Source organism: Grampus griseus, assembly GCF_964374135.1.
Source record: "Grampus griseus genome assembly, chromosome: 3".
NCBI lineage: Eukaryota > Metazoa > Chordata > Mammalia > Artiodactyla > Delphinidae > Grampus > Grampus griseus.
Genome location: NC_139019.1, coordinates 91,734,025 through 91,749,891, shown reverse-complemented (window position 1 = coordinate 91,749,891; position 15,867 = coordinate 91,734,025). Strand labels below are relative to the sequence as shown.

The 15,867-nt window shown below is 39.3% G+C and overlaps 1 protein-coding gene across 1 annotated transcript in view; it reads right to left on the bottom strand.

The window, feature by feature from the left end:
- Nucleotides 1–15,867, bottom strand: part of EPB41L4A (erythrocyte membrane protein band 4.1 like 4A) — a gene marked incomplete at both ends in the record, with an annotated part of 261,576 nt that overhangs the window by 45,681 nt on the left and 200,028 nt on the right. Inside the window, one exon of the mRNA XM_082651549.1 lies at nucleotides 7,176–7,266. Within this exon, the coding sequence (XP_082507675.1) occupies nucleotides 7,176–7,266 (91 nt within the window). The remainder of the gene's footprint in view (nucleotides 1–7,175; nucleotides 7,267–15,867) is intronic.

Below are 15,867 nucleotides of genomic sequence, written 5' to 3'. Positions count from 1 at the left end.
TTCTTTCTTTCCGTCCTTCCTTCCCTCCTTTAGACAACGAATCATCCCAAATTGAGGAGGTGGTCTCTGACAGCAAGATTTAGGATTTTTCCCCATTTACCTCTTTTAGTGAGGGTGTATGTGTATGCTTCTGTGTAAGATTTTGTCTGTATAGCTTTGCTTCCAACATTTGTCCTAGGTTCTTTCCGTCCCTTTTTTTTTTTCTAAATAAGAAGTTTTTAATTCAATAACTTTATTATACTGTATTTTATTTTTACTGTATCTTCTTTCTTTCTGTCTTTTTTCCTTCTTTCCCTCCTTCCTTCCTTCCTCCCTCCCTCCCTCCCTCCTTTCTTTCCTTCTTGCCTTCTTTCCTTCTTTGCTTCTTTCTTTCTTTCTTCCTTCCTTCCTACCCTCCTTTCCTTCTTTCTTTCCTCATACTTCTACTAATTCCCTCTACTTTTTCTCCCTTTTATTCTGAGCCGTGTGGATGAAGAGCTCTTGGTGCTCCAGCCAGGAGGCAGGGCTCTGCCTCTGAGGTAGGACAGCCAACTTCAGGACACTGATCAACAAGAGACCTCCCAGCTCCACATAATATCAAACAGCGAAAATCTCCCAGAGACCTCCATCTTAACACCAGCACCCAGCTTCACTCAACGACCAGCAAGCCACAGTGCTGGAAAACCTATGCCAAACAACTAGCAAAACAGGAACCCAACCCCACCCATTAGCAGAGAGGCTGCCTAAAATCATAATAAGGCCACAGACACCCCCAAACACACCACCAGACGTGAACCTGCCCACTAGAGAGACAAGATCCAGCCTCATCCACCACAACACAGGCACTAGCCCCCTCCACCAGGAAGCCTACACAACCCACTGAACCAACCTTAGCCACTAGAGACAGACATCAAAAACAGGAGGAACCACAAACCTGCAGCCTGCAAAAAGGAGACCCCAAACACAGTAAGATAAGCAAAATGAGAAGACAGAAAAACACACAGCAGACAAAGGAGCAAGATAAAAATGCACCAGACCTAACAAATGAAGAGGAAATAGGCAGTCTACCTGAAAGAGAATTCAGAATAATGATAGTAAGGTTGATCCGAAATCTTGGAGATAGAATGGACAATAGATTGGACAAAATGCAAGAATCAGTTAACAAGGACCTAGAAGAACTAAAGATGAAACAAGCAACGATGAACAACACAATAAATGAAATTAAAAGTACTCTAGATGGGATCAATAGCAGAATAACTGAGGCAGAAGAACGGATAAGTGACCTGGAAGATAAAATAGTGGAAATAACTACTGCAGAGCAGAATAAAGAAAAAAGAATGAAAAGAACTGAGGACAGTCTCAGAGACCTCTGGGACAACATTAAACGCACCAACATTCGAATTATAGGGGTTCCAGAAGAAGAAGAGAAAAAGAAAGGGACTGAGAAAATATTTGAAGAGATTATAGTTGAAAACTTCCCTAATATGGGAAAGGAAATAGTTAATCAAGTCCAGGAAGCACAGAGAGTCCCATACAAGATAAATACAAGGAGAAATACGCCAAGACACATATTAATCAAACTGTCAAAAATTAAATACAAAGAAAGCATATTAAAAGCAGCAAGGGAAAAACAACAAATAACACATAAGGGAATCCCCATAAGGTTAACAGCTGATCTCTCAGCAGAAACCCTACAAGCCAGAAGGGAGTGGCAGGACATACTGAAAGTGATGAAGGAGAAAAACATGCAGCCAAGACTACTCTACCCAGCAAGGATCTCATTCAGATTTGATGGAGAAATTAAAACCTTTACAGACAAGCAAAAGCTGAGAGAGTTCAGCACCACCAAACCAGCTTTACAACAAATGCTAAAGGATCTTCTCTAGGCAAGAAACACAAGAGAAGGAAAAGACCTATAATAACGAACCCAAAACAATTTAGAAAATGGGAATAGGAACATACATATCGATAATTACCTTAAATGTAAATGGACTAAATGCTCCCACCAAAAGACACAGATTGGCTGAATGGATACAAAAACAAGACCCTTATATATGCTGTCTACAAGAGACCCACTTCAGACCTAGAGACACATACAGACTGAAAGTAAGGGGATGGAAAAAGATATTCCATGCAAATGGAAGCCAAAAGAAAGCTGGAGTAGCAATTCTCATATCAGACAAAATAGACTTTAAAATAAGGACTATTAAAAGAGACAAAGAAGGACACTACATAATGATCAAGGGATCGATCCAAGAAGAAGATATAACAATTGTAAATATTTATGCACCCAACATAGGAGCACCTCAATACATAAGGCAAATACTAACAGCCATAAAAGGGGAAATCGACAGTAACACATTCATAGTAGGGGACTTAAACACCCCACTTTCACCCATGGACAGATCATCCAAAATGAAAATAAATAAGGAAACACAAGCTTTAAATGATACATTAAACAAGATGGACTTAATTGATATTTATAGGACACTCCATCCAAAAACAACAGAATACACATTTTTCTCAAGTGCTCATGGAACATTCTCCAGGATAGATCATATCTTAGGTCACAAATCAAGCCTTGGGAAATTTAAGAAAATTGAAATTGTATCAAGTATCTTTTCTGACCACAACGCCATGAGACTAGATATCAATTACAGGAAAAGATCTGTAAAAAATACAAACACATGGAGGCTAAACAATACACTACTTAATAATGAAGAGATCACTGAAGAAATCAAAGAGGAAATCAAAAAATACCTAGAAACAAATGACAATGGAGACACAACGACCCAAAACCTGTGGGATGCAGCAAAAGCAGTTCTAAGGGGGAAGTTTATAGCAATACAAGCCCACCTTAAGAAGCAGGAAACATCTCGAATAAAGAACCTAACCTTGCACCTCAAGCAATTAGAGAAAGAAGAACAAAAAAACCCCAAAGCTAGCAGAAGGAAAGAAATCATAAAAATCAGATCAGAAATAAATGAAAAAGAAATGAAGGAAACAATAGCAAAGATCAATAAAACTAAAAGCTGGTTCTTTGAGAAGATAAACAAAATAGATAAACCACTAGCCAGACTCATCAAGAAAAAAAGGGAGAAGACTCAAATCAATAGAATTAGAAATGAAAAAGGAGAGGTAACAACTGACACTGCAGAGATAAAAGAGATCATGAGAGATTACTGCAAGCAACTCTATGCCAATAAAATGGACAATCTGGAAGAAATGGACAAATTCTTAGAAATGCACAACCTGCCAAGACTGAATCAGGAAGAAATAGAAAATATGAACAGACCAATCACAAGCACTGAAATTGAAACTGTGATTAAAAATCTTCCAACAAAGAAAAGCCCAGGACCAGATGGCTTCACAGGCGAATTCTATCAAACATTTAGAGAAGAGCTAACACCTATCCTTCTCAAACTCTTCCAAAATATAGCAGAGGGAGGACCACTCCCTAACTCCTTCTACGAGGCCACCATCACCTTGATACCAAAACCAGACAAGGATGTCACAAAGAAAGAAAACTACAGGCCAATATCACTGATGAACATAGATGCAAAAATCCTCAACAAAATACTAGCAAACAGAATCCAACAGCACATTAAAAGGATCATACACCATGATCAAGTGGGGTTTATTCCAGGAATGCAAGGATTCTTCAATATACGCAAATCTATCAATGTGATAAACCATATTAACAAATTGAAGGAGAAAAACCATATGATCATCTCAATAGATGCAGAGAAAGCTTTTGACAAAATTCAACACCCATTTATGATAAAAACCCTGCAGAAAGTAGGCATAGAGGGAACTTTCCTCAACATAATAAAGGCCATATATAACAAGCCCACAGCAAACATCATCCTCAATGGTGAAAAACTGAAAGCATTTCCACTAAGATCAGGAACAAGACAAGGTTGCCCACTCTCACCACTATTATTCAACATTGTTTTGGAAGTTTTAGCCACAGCAATCAGAGAAGAAAAGGAAATAAAAGGAATCCAAATTGGAAAAGAAGAAGTAAAGCTGTCACTGTTTGCAGATGACATGATCCTATACATAGAGAACCCTAAACATGCTACCAGAAAACTACTAGAGCTAATCAATGAATTTGGTAAAGTGGCAGGATACAAAATTAATGCACAGAAATCTCTGGCATTCCTATATACTAATGATGAAAAATCTGAAAGTGAAATCAAGAAAACACTCCCATTTACCATTGCAACAAAAAGAATAAAATATCTAGGAATAAACCTACCTAAGGAGACAAAAGACCTGTATGCAGAAAATTATAAGACACTGATGAAAGAAATTAAAGATGATATAAATAGATGGAGAGATATACCATGTTCTTGGATTGGAAGAATCAACATTGTGAAAATGACTCTACTACCCAAAGCAATCTATAGATTCAATGCAATCCCTATCAAACTACCACTGGCATTTTTCACAGAACTAGAACAAAAACTTTCACAATTTGTATGGAAACACAAAAGACCCCGAATAGCCAAAGCAATCTTGAGAACGAAAGAAGGAACTGGAGGAATCAGGCTCCCTGACTTCAGACTATACTACAAAGCTACAGTCATCAAGACAGTATGGTACTGGCACAAAAACAGAAAGATAGATCAATGGAACAGGATAGAAAGCCCAGAGATAAACCCATGCACATATGGACACCTTATCTTTGATAAAGGTGGCAGTAATGTACAATGGAGAAAGGACACCCTCTTCAATAAGTGGTGCTGGGAAAACTGGACAGGTACATGTAAAAGTATGAGATTAGATCACTCCCTAACACCATACACAAAAATAAGCTCAAAATGGATTAAAGACCTAAATGTAAGGCCAGAAACTATCAAACTCTTAGAGGAAAACATAGGCAGAACACTCTATGACATAAATCAAAGCAAGATCCTTTCTGACCCACCTCCTAGAGTAATGGAAATAAAAACAAAAATAAACAAATGGGACCTAATGAAACTTCAAAGCTTTTGCACAGCAAAGGAAACCGTAAACAAGACCAAAAGACAACCCTCAGAATGGGAGAAAATATTTGCAAATGAAGCAACTGACAAAGGATTAATCTCCAAAATTTACAAGCAGCTCATGCAGCTCAATAACAAGAAAACAAACAACCCAATCCAAAAATGGGCAGAAGACCTAAATAGACATTTCTCCAAAGAAGATATACAGACTGCCAACAAACACATGAAAGAATGCTCAACATCGTTAATCATTAGAGAAATGCAAATCAAAACTACAATGAGATATCATCTCACACCAGTCAGAATGGCCATCATCAAAAAATCTAGAAACAATAAATGCTGGAGAGGGTGTGGAGAAAAGGGAACACTCTTGCACTGCTGGTGGGAATGTGAATTGGTTCAGCCACTATGGAGAACAGTATGGAGGTTCCTTAAAAAACTACAAATAGAACTACCATATGACCCAGCAATCCCACTACTGGGCATATACCCTGAGAAAACCAAAATTCAAAAAGAGTCATGTACCAAAATGTTCATTGCAGCTCTATTTACAATAGCCCGGAGATGGAAACAACCTAAGTGCCCGTCATCGGATGAATGGATAAAGAAGATGTGGCACATATATACAATGGAATATTACTCAGCCATAAAAAGAAACGAAATTGAGCTATTTGTAATGAGGTGGATAGACCTAGAGTCTGTCATACAGAGTGAAGTAAGTCAGAAAGAAAAAGACAAATACCGTATGCTAACACATATATATGGAATTTAAGAAAAAAATGTCATGAAGAACCTAGGGGTAAAGCAGGAATAAAGATGCAGACCTCCTAGAGAACGGACTTGAGGTTATGGGGAGGGGGAAGGGTGAGCTGTGACAGGGCGAGAGAGAGTCATGGGCATATACACACTAACAAACGCAGTAAGGTAGATAGCTAGTGGGAAGCAGCCGCATGGCACAGGGATATTGGCTCGGTGCTTTGTGACAGCCTGGAGGGGTGGGATGGGGAGGGTGGGAGGGAGGGAGACGCAACAGGGAAGACATATGGGAACATATGTTTATGTATGACTGATTCACTTTGTTATAAAGCAGAAACTAACACACCATTGTAAAGCAATTATACCCCAATAAAGATGTTAAAAAAAAAAAAAAAAAAAAGTTAATGTAATAACTAGTAGAACAGATGTGTGAAGTAGAAAGTCCAATCCATGAGGACAACAGAAAAAGATCAATCTAGCAAAACTCAGGGTAGAGGAAAAAAAATCCATTGTAACTTAATGAAATAAAGCTTAATAAAGAGAAAAAAAAAATGATGGCAAAACCCTGGGGACACCCTGCAACTCTGAGAAATTTCATAACTTAGAATTATTTTGCTGAGAAATCATAAACTATATCCCTCCAAGTAACAACAACCCAGTTGAATGAAAACACCAGTATTTACTAATGAAAGATGGAGTAGATGATCTAAGAAGTCTCTCAAGGTCATGTATTTCTGACTGCTTGGACTTCTCCATGATGCATGTGGAGCAGTCTCTATAGAGGAAGTGAGCTGATGAAAGCTACTTATTGTATGTGTAACATCCTGTTATATGAACATAATTCGAGATAGGAAAAAGTGATGCTGAAAGAGCGTCTTAACAGAGAACAAGGCTGATCTTTCAGGGAAACAATCCACATAATATATTAAGAGAAGGTCTTTCTGCTGGGGGAGGCTGCTGGGAAAATTGGTGCAGAGGACCATGACGACTCTTTATACATATGCAATCACTGCCTTCTGAAACCCTGTGCCTCTAAATGCTATAAATCCTCTTTCTAGGGCCACAGTTCAATGCATCGCTGTAATGAACGCAGTACATTGAACGTGAATATGATCTACTTTACTTCCCAGGTCCCTCTGAGTTAGTCCATTATATCATGCCATTTAAAAAATCCCATGGAATTTTCACTCTGCTCAGAGAAGGCAGACCACACACTATCTGTGACTTTATCACGCTATGACAGCAGGAGCATTCCCTTCAAATGAGAGGGACATATCCTGATGTTTTATATTTCACTGGCATTTTAAAGTGTTCTTTTGCCCACAGAGTTTTTTTCATCAAAAGTACTAGTTAATTATCAGAGTGAAAAGATTCTTAACCTTGCCAACAGAAAAAAAAGCATTTCTGTGACAGCATATAGTGGTGTGTCCTTTCAGTTAACCGACTGACCTTTTTATTGGTGAAGGTGCGATAATTTTAGTTGTTCCTTCATTTTCTCCATTTTCCATGTTTACAGTTACCCGATTTATGCTGTCTGATCCTAGTAGCAAAGAGGGGAAAGAAAGAGATAGTGGAGAAGAAAAGAAAGGAGATAGTGGTCAGAGAAACACAAAGAAGCAAAAACATATTTTTAAATGTAACTTTAGGGATGTCATGGCACATTGTATTGATAAATTTTAATTCCAAATGCATAATGAATTGCCCAATAAATCTGAGTTACTATTTTCTGAAATGTACTAAGCCCTCAACGTAACAATGTCCAAAGGGGTCTAGGTTACGGCACCCCTGTAAAATGGTACCTTTTGAGACTTGAAGAGTTAAAAAAGTCCCCACATCAACTGTTAAAATAAGAATCTAAGATATTTAGTACTATTATATTGGAATGTAAGCCATTCCAATCGGTGCTTGATAACTACGTTGTGAAAAAAGTTACTGTTTCTTGGCAGGCCATGACAACCCTCATTCTCAATCAAACCGATCCAGAATATTTTGAACCTGAAAATATTCCAGCTCGTAAGGCAAGCGGCAAAACCAGAGGAATATAGACGTGAGTTGTATCGCTCACATTAAAAAAAAGTTTTCAAATGTGTTTTTTAATGTAAATATCCCTTAAGGTCTGAAACTGACTTTTGAAAAGCTTTTATTCCGCAGATTTGCATACACGCTAGATGAACCAGCAGAGGGAGCCCCCAGCAGACACAACGTTGGAAATCATGATCCAAATAAAGTGCAGCAGATGGGCCCATCCAGGAAGTCTGGATCCCATTCTTGGGAGGGAGGCAGATAAGCCTGCAGGGGTGAGATGTGCAGCACTGATGAGTAGTCTTCTTTTCTCTAGCGGTGTGGCCCTCACTCTGGGAGGCACAGGGGAAACCAGGGAGGGGATGTCCGAAGCCCTTGTTCAATTAACCATGTGGCAGGCAGGTGCGTCTTCCTCAGAAAGGCATCTTGTATGTCCACGGATCAGGTCCTTCAATCCAAAGAGTAATCACCCCTAACGGTTTTCGAGTCGTGAGGTGAGTCTGTAAGACTAATAAGAGCTAATATTTACTGAGCACTTAACCATGTGTTGGTGCTGCCCCAAGTACTTCTGGGTCTTTTTAATCATATAATCCTCAAAATAATCCTCTAAGGTAGATACTAATATTATCCCCATTTTTAAAGATAAGAAAAACAGGACTTTGCCAAGGTCCCACAGCTCATAAGTTGCGGGGGGGGGGGGAGCAGCTTTAAAACCCAGCAGTCTGGCTCCTGAGTCTTAGCTCTAAGCCACCACAATACACAGCCTTCCATGACCACCTGCATCTCATCCTCAAAAATCAGTCTAAATTAAGGGTCTACTGGGAGAAACAGACTCTTTAGAAGTGAAAAGAATGTCCAATGAGGGGACTTCCCTGGTGGTCCTGTGGGTAGGACTCCGTGCTCCCAATGCAGGGGGCCTGGGTTCGATCCCTGGTCGAGGAACTAGATCCTGCATGCATGCCACAACTAAGAGTTCACATGCTGCAACTAAGACCTGGCGCAGCCAAAATAAATAAATAAATAAATATTATATAAAAAAAAAAAAGAATGTCCAATGAGAAGAATATTTAATAGCCAACTAAGAGAAGAATTCTCTCTCAAGGGCAACCAACGCTGAAAGACAACAAGAGAAAAAAGTGAGCACCCCAAAGTTGGCCATTCCCTCCAGAACACTTGGAGGCAGGTTTGGCTACTCATCAGGAATGATAAACATTAAGGCATACACCTTGAACACAGAAAGAAAACAGTGGTTTCAAATAAGAGCTCCCAAAACTATTATTACAAGGAATTTGACATGGATTCAACATCTGCATTTTGTTCCTATTCTGGAACCCTGAAATGAAAAGGTGAACCTGAAGATATGTGGCATTAAAGGTACGCTCATGTGGGAGCAACATTCAGAATCCAGGCATTAGAAAACAATAACATTGAGATCTACGGGAAATTTCACCAGGTATAATAAGTGGAACACAACCAACTCCAGTGAACAACCCCATGTGCTATCAGACATCAGAGTGGCCAGTCACTGTCTATTTTGCCATAACCCTTAATAAAAATCACCTAGGCAGATTCCCAAAATTTCTGGTGCAGATTTCAGATGGAGCTGCTTCTCAAAACTGGAATTCCATGTGGTATGGCCCTGGGACAGTGGCAGGAGGGATTAATTCATTTGTGCCCTAGACAGAATTACCCCAACATCATATTTTTAATTGTTTTGAATACATGTTTTTAATATGTGGTATTGTTTTCAGCAGGTATTACTAATTTATACTGCAAGGGACCTTCATGTACCCAAGGCTATTTCCCAGGCTGAGCAGTCTTTTCTTTTTGCTTTTTGGCTTGTTTATTTTTTGTTGGAGTGTAGTTGATTTACAATATTGTGTTACTTTCTGCTGTACAGCAAAGTGAATCAGTTATACATATACACATATCTACTCTTTCATTACAGAGTACGGAGTAGAGTTCCCTGTGCTATACAGTAGGTCCTTATTAGTTATCTATTTTATATATAGTAATGTGTATATGTCAATCCCAATCTCCCAGTTTACCCGTCCCTCCCTCTCCCGCCTGGTAACCATAATATTGTTGAGCAGTCTTAGTCTAACAACCTTGGGGAAAGTGAGGCTGCCTGATCACTTTCACCTGGTTTCCTTCCGAAGCTTCCAAAAACTTAACAAACAGGTAGATCAAAAACTGAGCATTATCTTAAAATAGAAAAATTTCAAACTATGTATGCATGCGTTTTTTCTTAAAGAAACCAACATTGGGTTATTCACAATATCTAAATCATAATTCTTGACATCAAACACTAAATCTATGGTTTTCCCAAAGAATTTCAGGAAAAAAAATCACACACAAGCTCTCTCTCAGACACTCACAAACACCATAGCCAGGCTTCTTCAAAATAAACTGTTTGACTGACAAGACTATTTTACTAACATAAAATGGTATATATGTTAGTCATATAACTCTCATATACACATCATAACTAGATAGGGTAATACAATTTAATTTATGGCTCTTTTATATTCAAAACAGTGTACTACTAACCAAAAAATCTGTTTATATGTATTTTCCTCCTCTATAGCTATGTGAACTGGACAAGCCTATGGTGTAAAAGCCTTACTAGGAAAACAGACTATAAGGAGAAAAGCTACTTACAAGCCTTAACTCAGTGGGAGCACTTCTGAAGTATCCATTCATATAATATTCATATTTAACTATAAATTACTCTATTCTATTCATGAACGTAGGGTTCTTAAAAAGCCCTAATTAGGCAATACCTATTAGCTTTATATTACTAAATATGCACTTAAAAGTAATAACTACTTTTTAAATTTTATTTTATTTTTGGCTGTGTTGGGTCTTCGTTGCTGCGCACGGGCTTGTCTCTAGTTGCGGCGAGTGGAGGGCACCCTTCTTTGTGGTGCGCGGGCTTCTCATTGTGGTGGCTTCTCTACTGTTGCAGAGCACGGGCTCTAGGCACACAGGCTTCAGTAGTTGTGGTGTGTGGGCTCAGTAGCTGTGGCTCGTGGGCTCTAGAGCGCAGGCTCAGTAGTTGTGGCACATGGGTTTAGCTGCTCTGCAGCATGTGGGATCTTCCCAGACCAGGGATCGAACCCGTGTCGCCTGCATTGGCAAATGGATTCTTAACCACTGCTCCACCAGGGAAGTCCCAATAACTACATTTTTAAAACACTGTATTTTAACCATTGTCCTAATTATGTTAAATGAGTGAGATTTTTTTTTATACTGCTACCATTTAAGAAGAAAGCTAAGCAATTAAGTAAAGTTAGGTTATATATTGCTTACTGAAATCCACAAAGGTGAGAGCGATGGTTATGCATCATCTAGGTTTATTGACTCCATTTTGCTGACATGCACTAACTGCCTTCCTTTTCCAAATGTTTCCTCCCCTCGTCATCCCACCTTCCAGAACCATCCCTCCTACGTTAGCTCAGATTCTTGGACTAGAGAGAAGAGGTGATCTGACAAACCAACCACACTAAAGGGCTCATGTCTTCATGTATTAATTAGTCACAGAATAGTTCCTTTCTTTTTTGGCTCCATTGGGTCGTCGTTGTTGCACAGGCTTTCTCTAGTTGCGGTGAGCAGGGGCTACACTTCGCTGCAGTGCGCGGGCTTCTCATTGTGGTGGCTTCTGTTGTTGCGGAGCGCAGGCTCAAGGAGCGTGGGCTTCAGTGATTGCAGCACACGGGCTCAGTAGTTGTTGCACACGGGCCCTAGAGTGCATGTGCTTCAGTAGTTGTGGTGCACAGGCTTAGTTGCTCCACAGCATGTGGGTTCTTCCCGGACCAGGGATCGAACCCACGTCTCCCGCATTAGCAGGCGGATTCTTAACCACTGCGCCACCAGGGAAGTCCCATAGTTCCATTTTAAAGAGAAAAAGGAAGAGTCAAATATTAACTAAAATAATTAACTGATAACAACGGAATTTCAGGCGTTGCTCCAGGAGAAATTTTGAGGCTGAAGAAATCGTTTTTCACCACTCCTTTTTCATTGTAAATTATAATGGACCACCAGAAAAGAATATAACATACATATATGAACAGTTTAACAAATTTATTATAAAGTGAACAGCTATTTAACTACTACCCACGTCAAGATATAAAACATTAAGGGAAATTTTCCTACACTACACAATCACTCCATTTGCTGTAACTCTTCCTTTCAGATAAGGCCAAACAGTTGTTTTGCATTTAAAATATCTAGAAACACAAATTATCATGTACATATCTCATAAAATATTAATAATACACATAATGAAATTATTAAAATTTAAAATTATTAGTAAAAGTGAATAGGCCCTCAAAATCTTAATAAAATGAAGGACATATCATTGTGCTCCCGTGATTGCCAGCACAGTGTCTTATACATGGTGATACTCAGTGAAGGTCTGTTATTATAGAGGATGTATTTCTGTTTCTACTATTTTTTCCACTTGAAGGGGAAATTCAGGATAATGATATTATGTTTAAAATGTGTCAAAACCAAGACAAAAAAATACATATATCTGGATGTGGCCGTATGGGAAATTCAGGATGAGAGATGACATGCACCACATCCTACAAGCCTGGGCTACTTCTTAGAGCTTTAAAAGCAGCTTTCCACCATAGCATGCAATCCTTTTCTACTCTTTTAAATGAAAGTCACAGATTACCTACAACAAAGGTCAGTTATTGACATGTGGTTACTAAGGCTCTTAGGTTAACCTGTATTTTATTTTATATAAAATATCAACACTAGCAAGACCAGTTAGAATTAGAAGCATCCAGTTCACTTTCCATATTGTTCACACTAAAAAGACAAAGGACTTGGGACTTCCCTGGCAGTCCAGTGGTTAAGACTCTGCGCTTTCACTGCAGGGGGCAAGGGAACATCCCTGGTCGGGGAACTAAGATCTTGCATGCTGCACGGCACGGCCCGGGCAGGGGAAGAGACAAAGGGCTTTATTCATGAGACTGGTCACATGTGGAAGAATAAGTTTATCAGGAGACTGCTATAGTTTATTAAGAAGCCAAATCTAGCTCATGACCTGTGATCATTTTTGTCTCTGGACTGTTAGACACTACAGCTTAGTACGGGTGCACACAATTCCCTACCAGTTAGGCAGCAGTGCAGTGCCAGTGTCCATAACTCCATGGTCTTGTCTGTTAATTTTTTAACACCCTATACGCAAATGATTCCAGCCTGTGTGCACCGGACCACGACCAGGCTATTGTGTGGTTTGGCTCTGTTCACAATTGAGCGCCCTCATCCTAAGTGACCCTCGCCTTTGGATCAAGAAGAGTGGCTGTCTGAAACAGAATCAACTTTCCCAGGATCTGTTTAGCTACTTGGTCTGGGGGCAATTCTTAAAAGTCAACCGGTGATGTCAAGATTTCAAGATGTGGTGCTGAATCCATAGGGATGTTCAATTACAAAAACACTTTGCATTTAAATAGTATTATGAGTTTCATAAAGTTCATAGCTCAGTTTTACACCTGTCAACCTTAAATGATTGATGTTATTTAAATTGCCATTGCTTTGAATTTACAGAGTAGGCATGGAGGATGAACGTGTGACATTAAAAGAAAAAAGAGAGAATGCCTTCTTCTGTTAAATGGGGAGAAGAACAAATAGCCAATAAGTTAAGCTGCATTGTAATATATACATGATTTCATTTTTAAAACTCTCAAATATGATACATTTGTAAACTTTTAGGTTAAATTTCATCTCACTTATTTTCATTTTCGTTTCTGATCTATGTTTTTAAAACACTGTATCTGATGCTTGAGACAAATAATCAGGACAGATTTTAACTATTCCCAGTACAACAGATTATTAGGTTTCAGTAAAGACAATCTGATTTCATATTATCTGACCCAGAATGACTTATCAGAAGAAATGTGACATTCATGAATTAAGAATGAGGTAATAACTGGAAATACATTTTAGCTCTCATTTTCACACTAATAGTACAAAATCACTTTGCCTTGGTCTCACCAACTTTAGACTGGGTTACTATGAAAAAAATGGCAGATGGTAGAGCAACTTAGCAAAAATAAAACATATTTTTCTAACACGATGAATTACAGTCAAACAGTAAAATGACCAAGGAAACCTCACATATATTCATTTTTTTTCCCTATCATCATGAAAGGCTTTATATTTGGCAGAACTGACACTCATGAAATTACGTAAAACACAATTAAATTTCAAAACACACAATTTGGAAAATAAAAGTGTTTCAGTGTCCAGTGGCTAATTTTTTAAAGTTCAAATGCCTGACATCAGCCCATTCATCCCAAAGAGGCAGCCTGCTTCTCTGTTTCTGTATTCAAAAATCCCAAGGGTGATATTTAAACAGTTACTTCTTTACCATAAACATACAGACTTTTAAGACACTGATTTTGCTACATGTCAACTGCAAGATCAAACAAGGCATTCTACTAGAAAGCTGTAGGGTAGATTATAAAGAGTGGGTGCAGATGAGAAAGATGCTAGGAAAATATGTCTATGCACGAAAGATCCCTTCCCTGGTTGGTCTGCTTCCAATTTCTTCTTCCCTGATGCAGCACTCTCCTGGATCCCTCTGCTTTCCTCATGACCAAAACGGTCAACTTGGGAGCATGAGATGAAAGCACTTCATCCTCTGCCCGAGCTACAGAGGCACACACACTGAGAGATGGTCGCAAACACACTTCCTTGCAGGTCATCAGGCCAGGTTCAAAACCAAGAAAAGCCCTTCTCAGCATCTGTTTACTCCCTCAGGCCCTCAGAGTAGAACGAAAGGGCTGTACCAACTGAAGAACTTCAGGCCCTCAGAGTAGAACAAAAGGGCTGTACCAGCTGAAGAACTTCAGGCCCTCAGAGTAGAACAAAAGGGCTGTACCAACTGAAGAACCTGTGATCTACACCTGCGTATGCTTGAGGGGCTGCCAGATGCACTAACAGCAGAGGGGAGCCCATCTTTCCTTTCAGCCCTCCTAGGCCCAATGCCAACACCTCTCTGTGAATGGTTGGCTGGAAGCAGGAAGTGTGGCAAATCTCTTAGATATCAAGTTTTTTCTTCCTGTGATAGGAGGACACAGTTTGAGGGAATAAAACGGAATAAACGCTCACATCCTATCCCAGTACTCTCTTGTACTCCCCCCAGCCTACCACCCCCAACCCCCATCAGCGACACAATTTAGAGCAACATACCACAAACCTTCTCCAGCCATCTTTTCTCAAGCCCCCCATTTATGCTCACTTGGTCTAGGACAGGTGGACAGTTCCACACCTGACCTAAAGTCGGTTCTGTTCCAGAGGAGTGCGCTAGGCCACTGCTCTAGAGGTTTTATTTGATGTAATTACAGTAGTATACTAAGTATATACAAATACAACATATAATTGTGTGTAAAGATCACTTTAAAAAGGCTTATTTGACTCAGGCAAAATTGAGAAAATTTTTGGTTTTTTCTGCTTCCATATTTGAGTTCATATCTAGGAGGCCTTAACTCGGAGTTCTTTAAGCTTTTTACACAAGTACTAACTAAAAGAATTTGAAAAATGATGTACCTCAGTGCATGTCTGTAAGATGCTATCTAACATTTTGCATCAAAAGTTTAAATAGTACCAAAGGATGCCATTTGCAGCATACAGTAAATATTGACATTTTAAAATGTAACTGTTTCCAATCTCTATGTTCATAGAGAACAGTCTGGTGGTTGCCAAGGGGGAAGGAGCTGGGGGAGGGATGGAGTGGGAGGTTGGTTAGCAGGTATAAGCTTTATATATAAGAGAGATAAACAGCAAGGTCCTACTGTACAGCACAGAGAACTACATATAATATCCTATAAAAAACCATAATGGAAAAGAATATAAAAAATAATATATATTTATATATATATATGTATAACTGAATCACCTTGCTGTATAGCAGAAATTAACACACTGTAAATCAACTATAGTTCAATAAAAATATTAAAACTGAAAAAAAATGGGCTTTCCTGGTGGCGCAGTGGTTGAGAGTCCACCTGCCGATGCAGGCGACACGGGTTCGTGCCCTGGTCCGTGAGGATCCCACATGCCGCGGAGCGGCTGGGCCCATAAGCCATGGCCGCTGAGCCTGCGA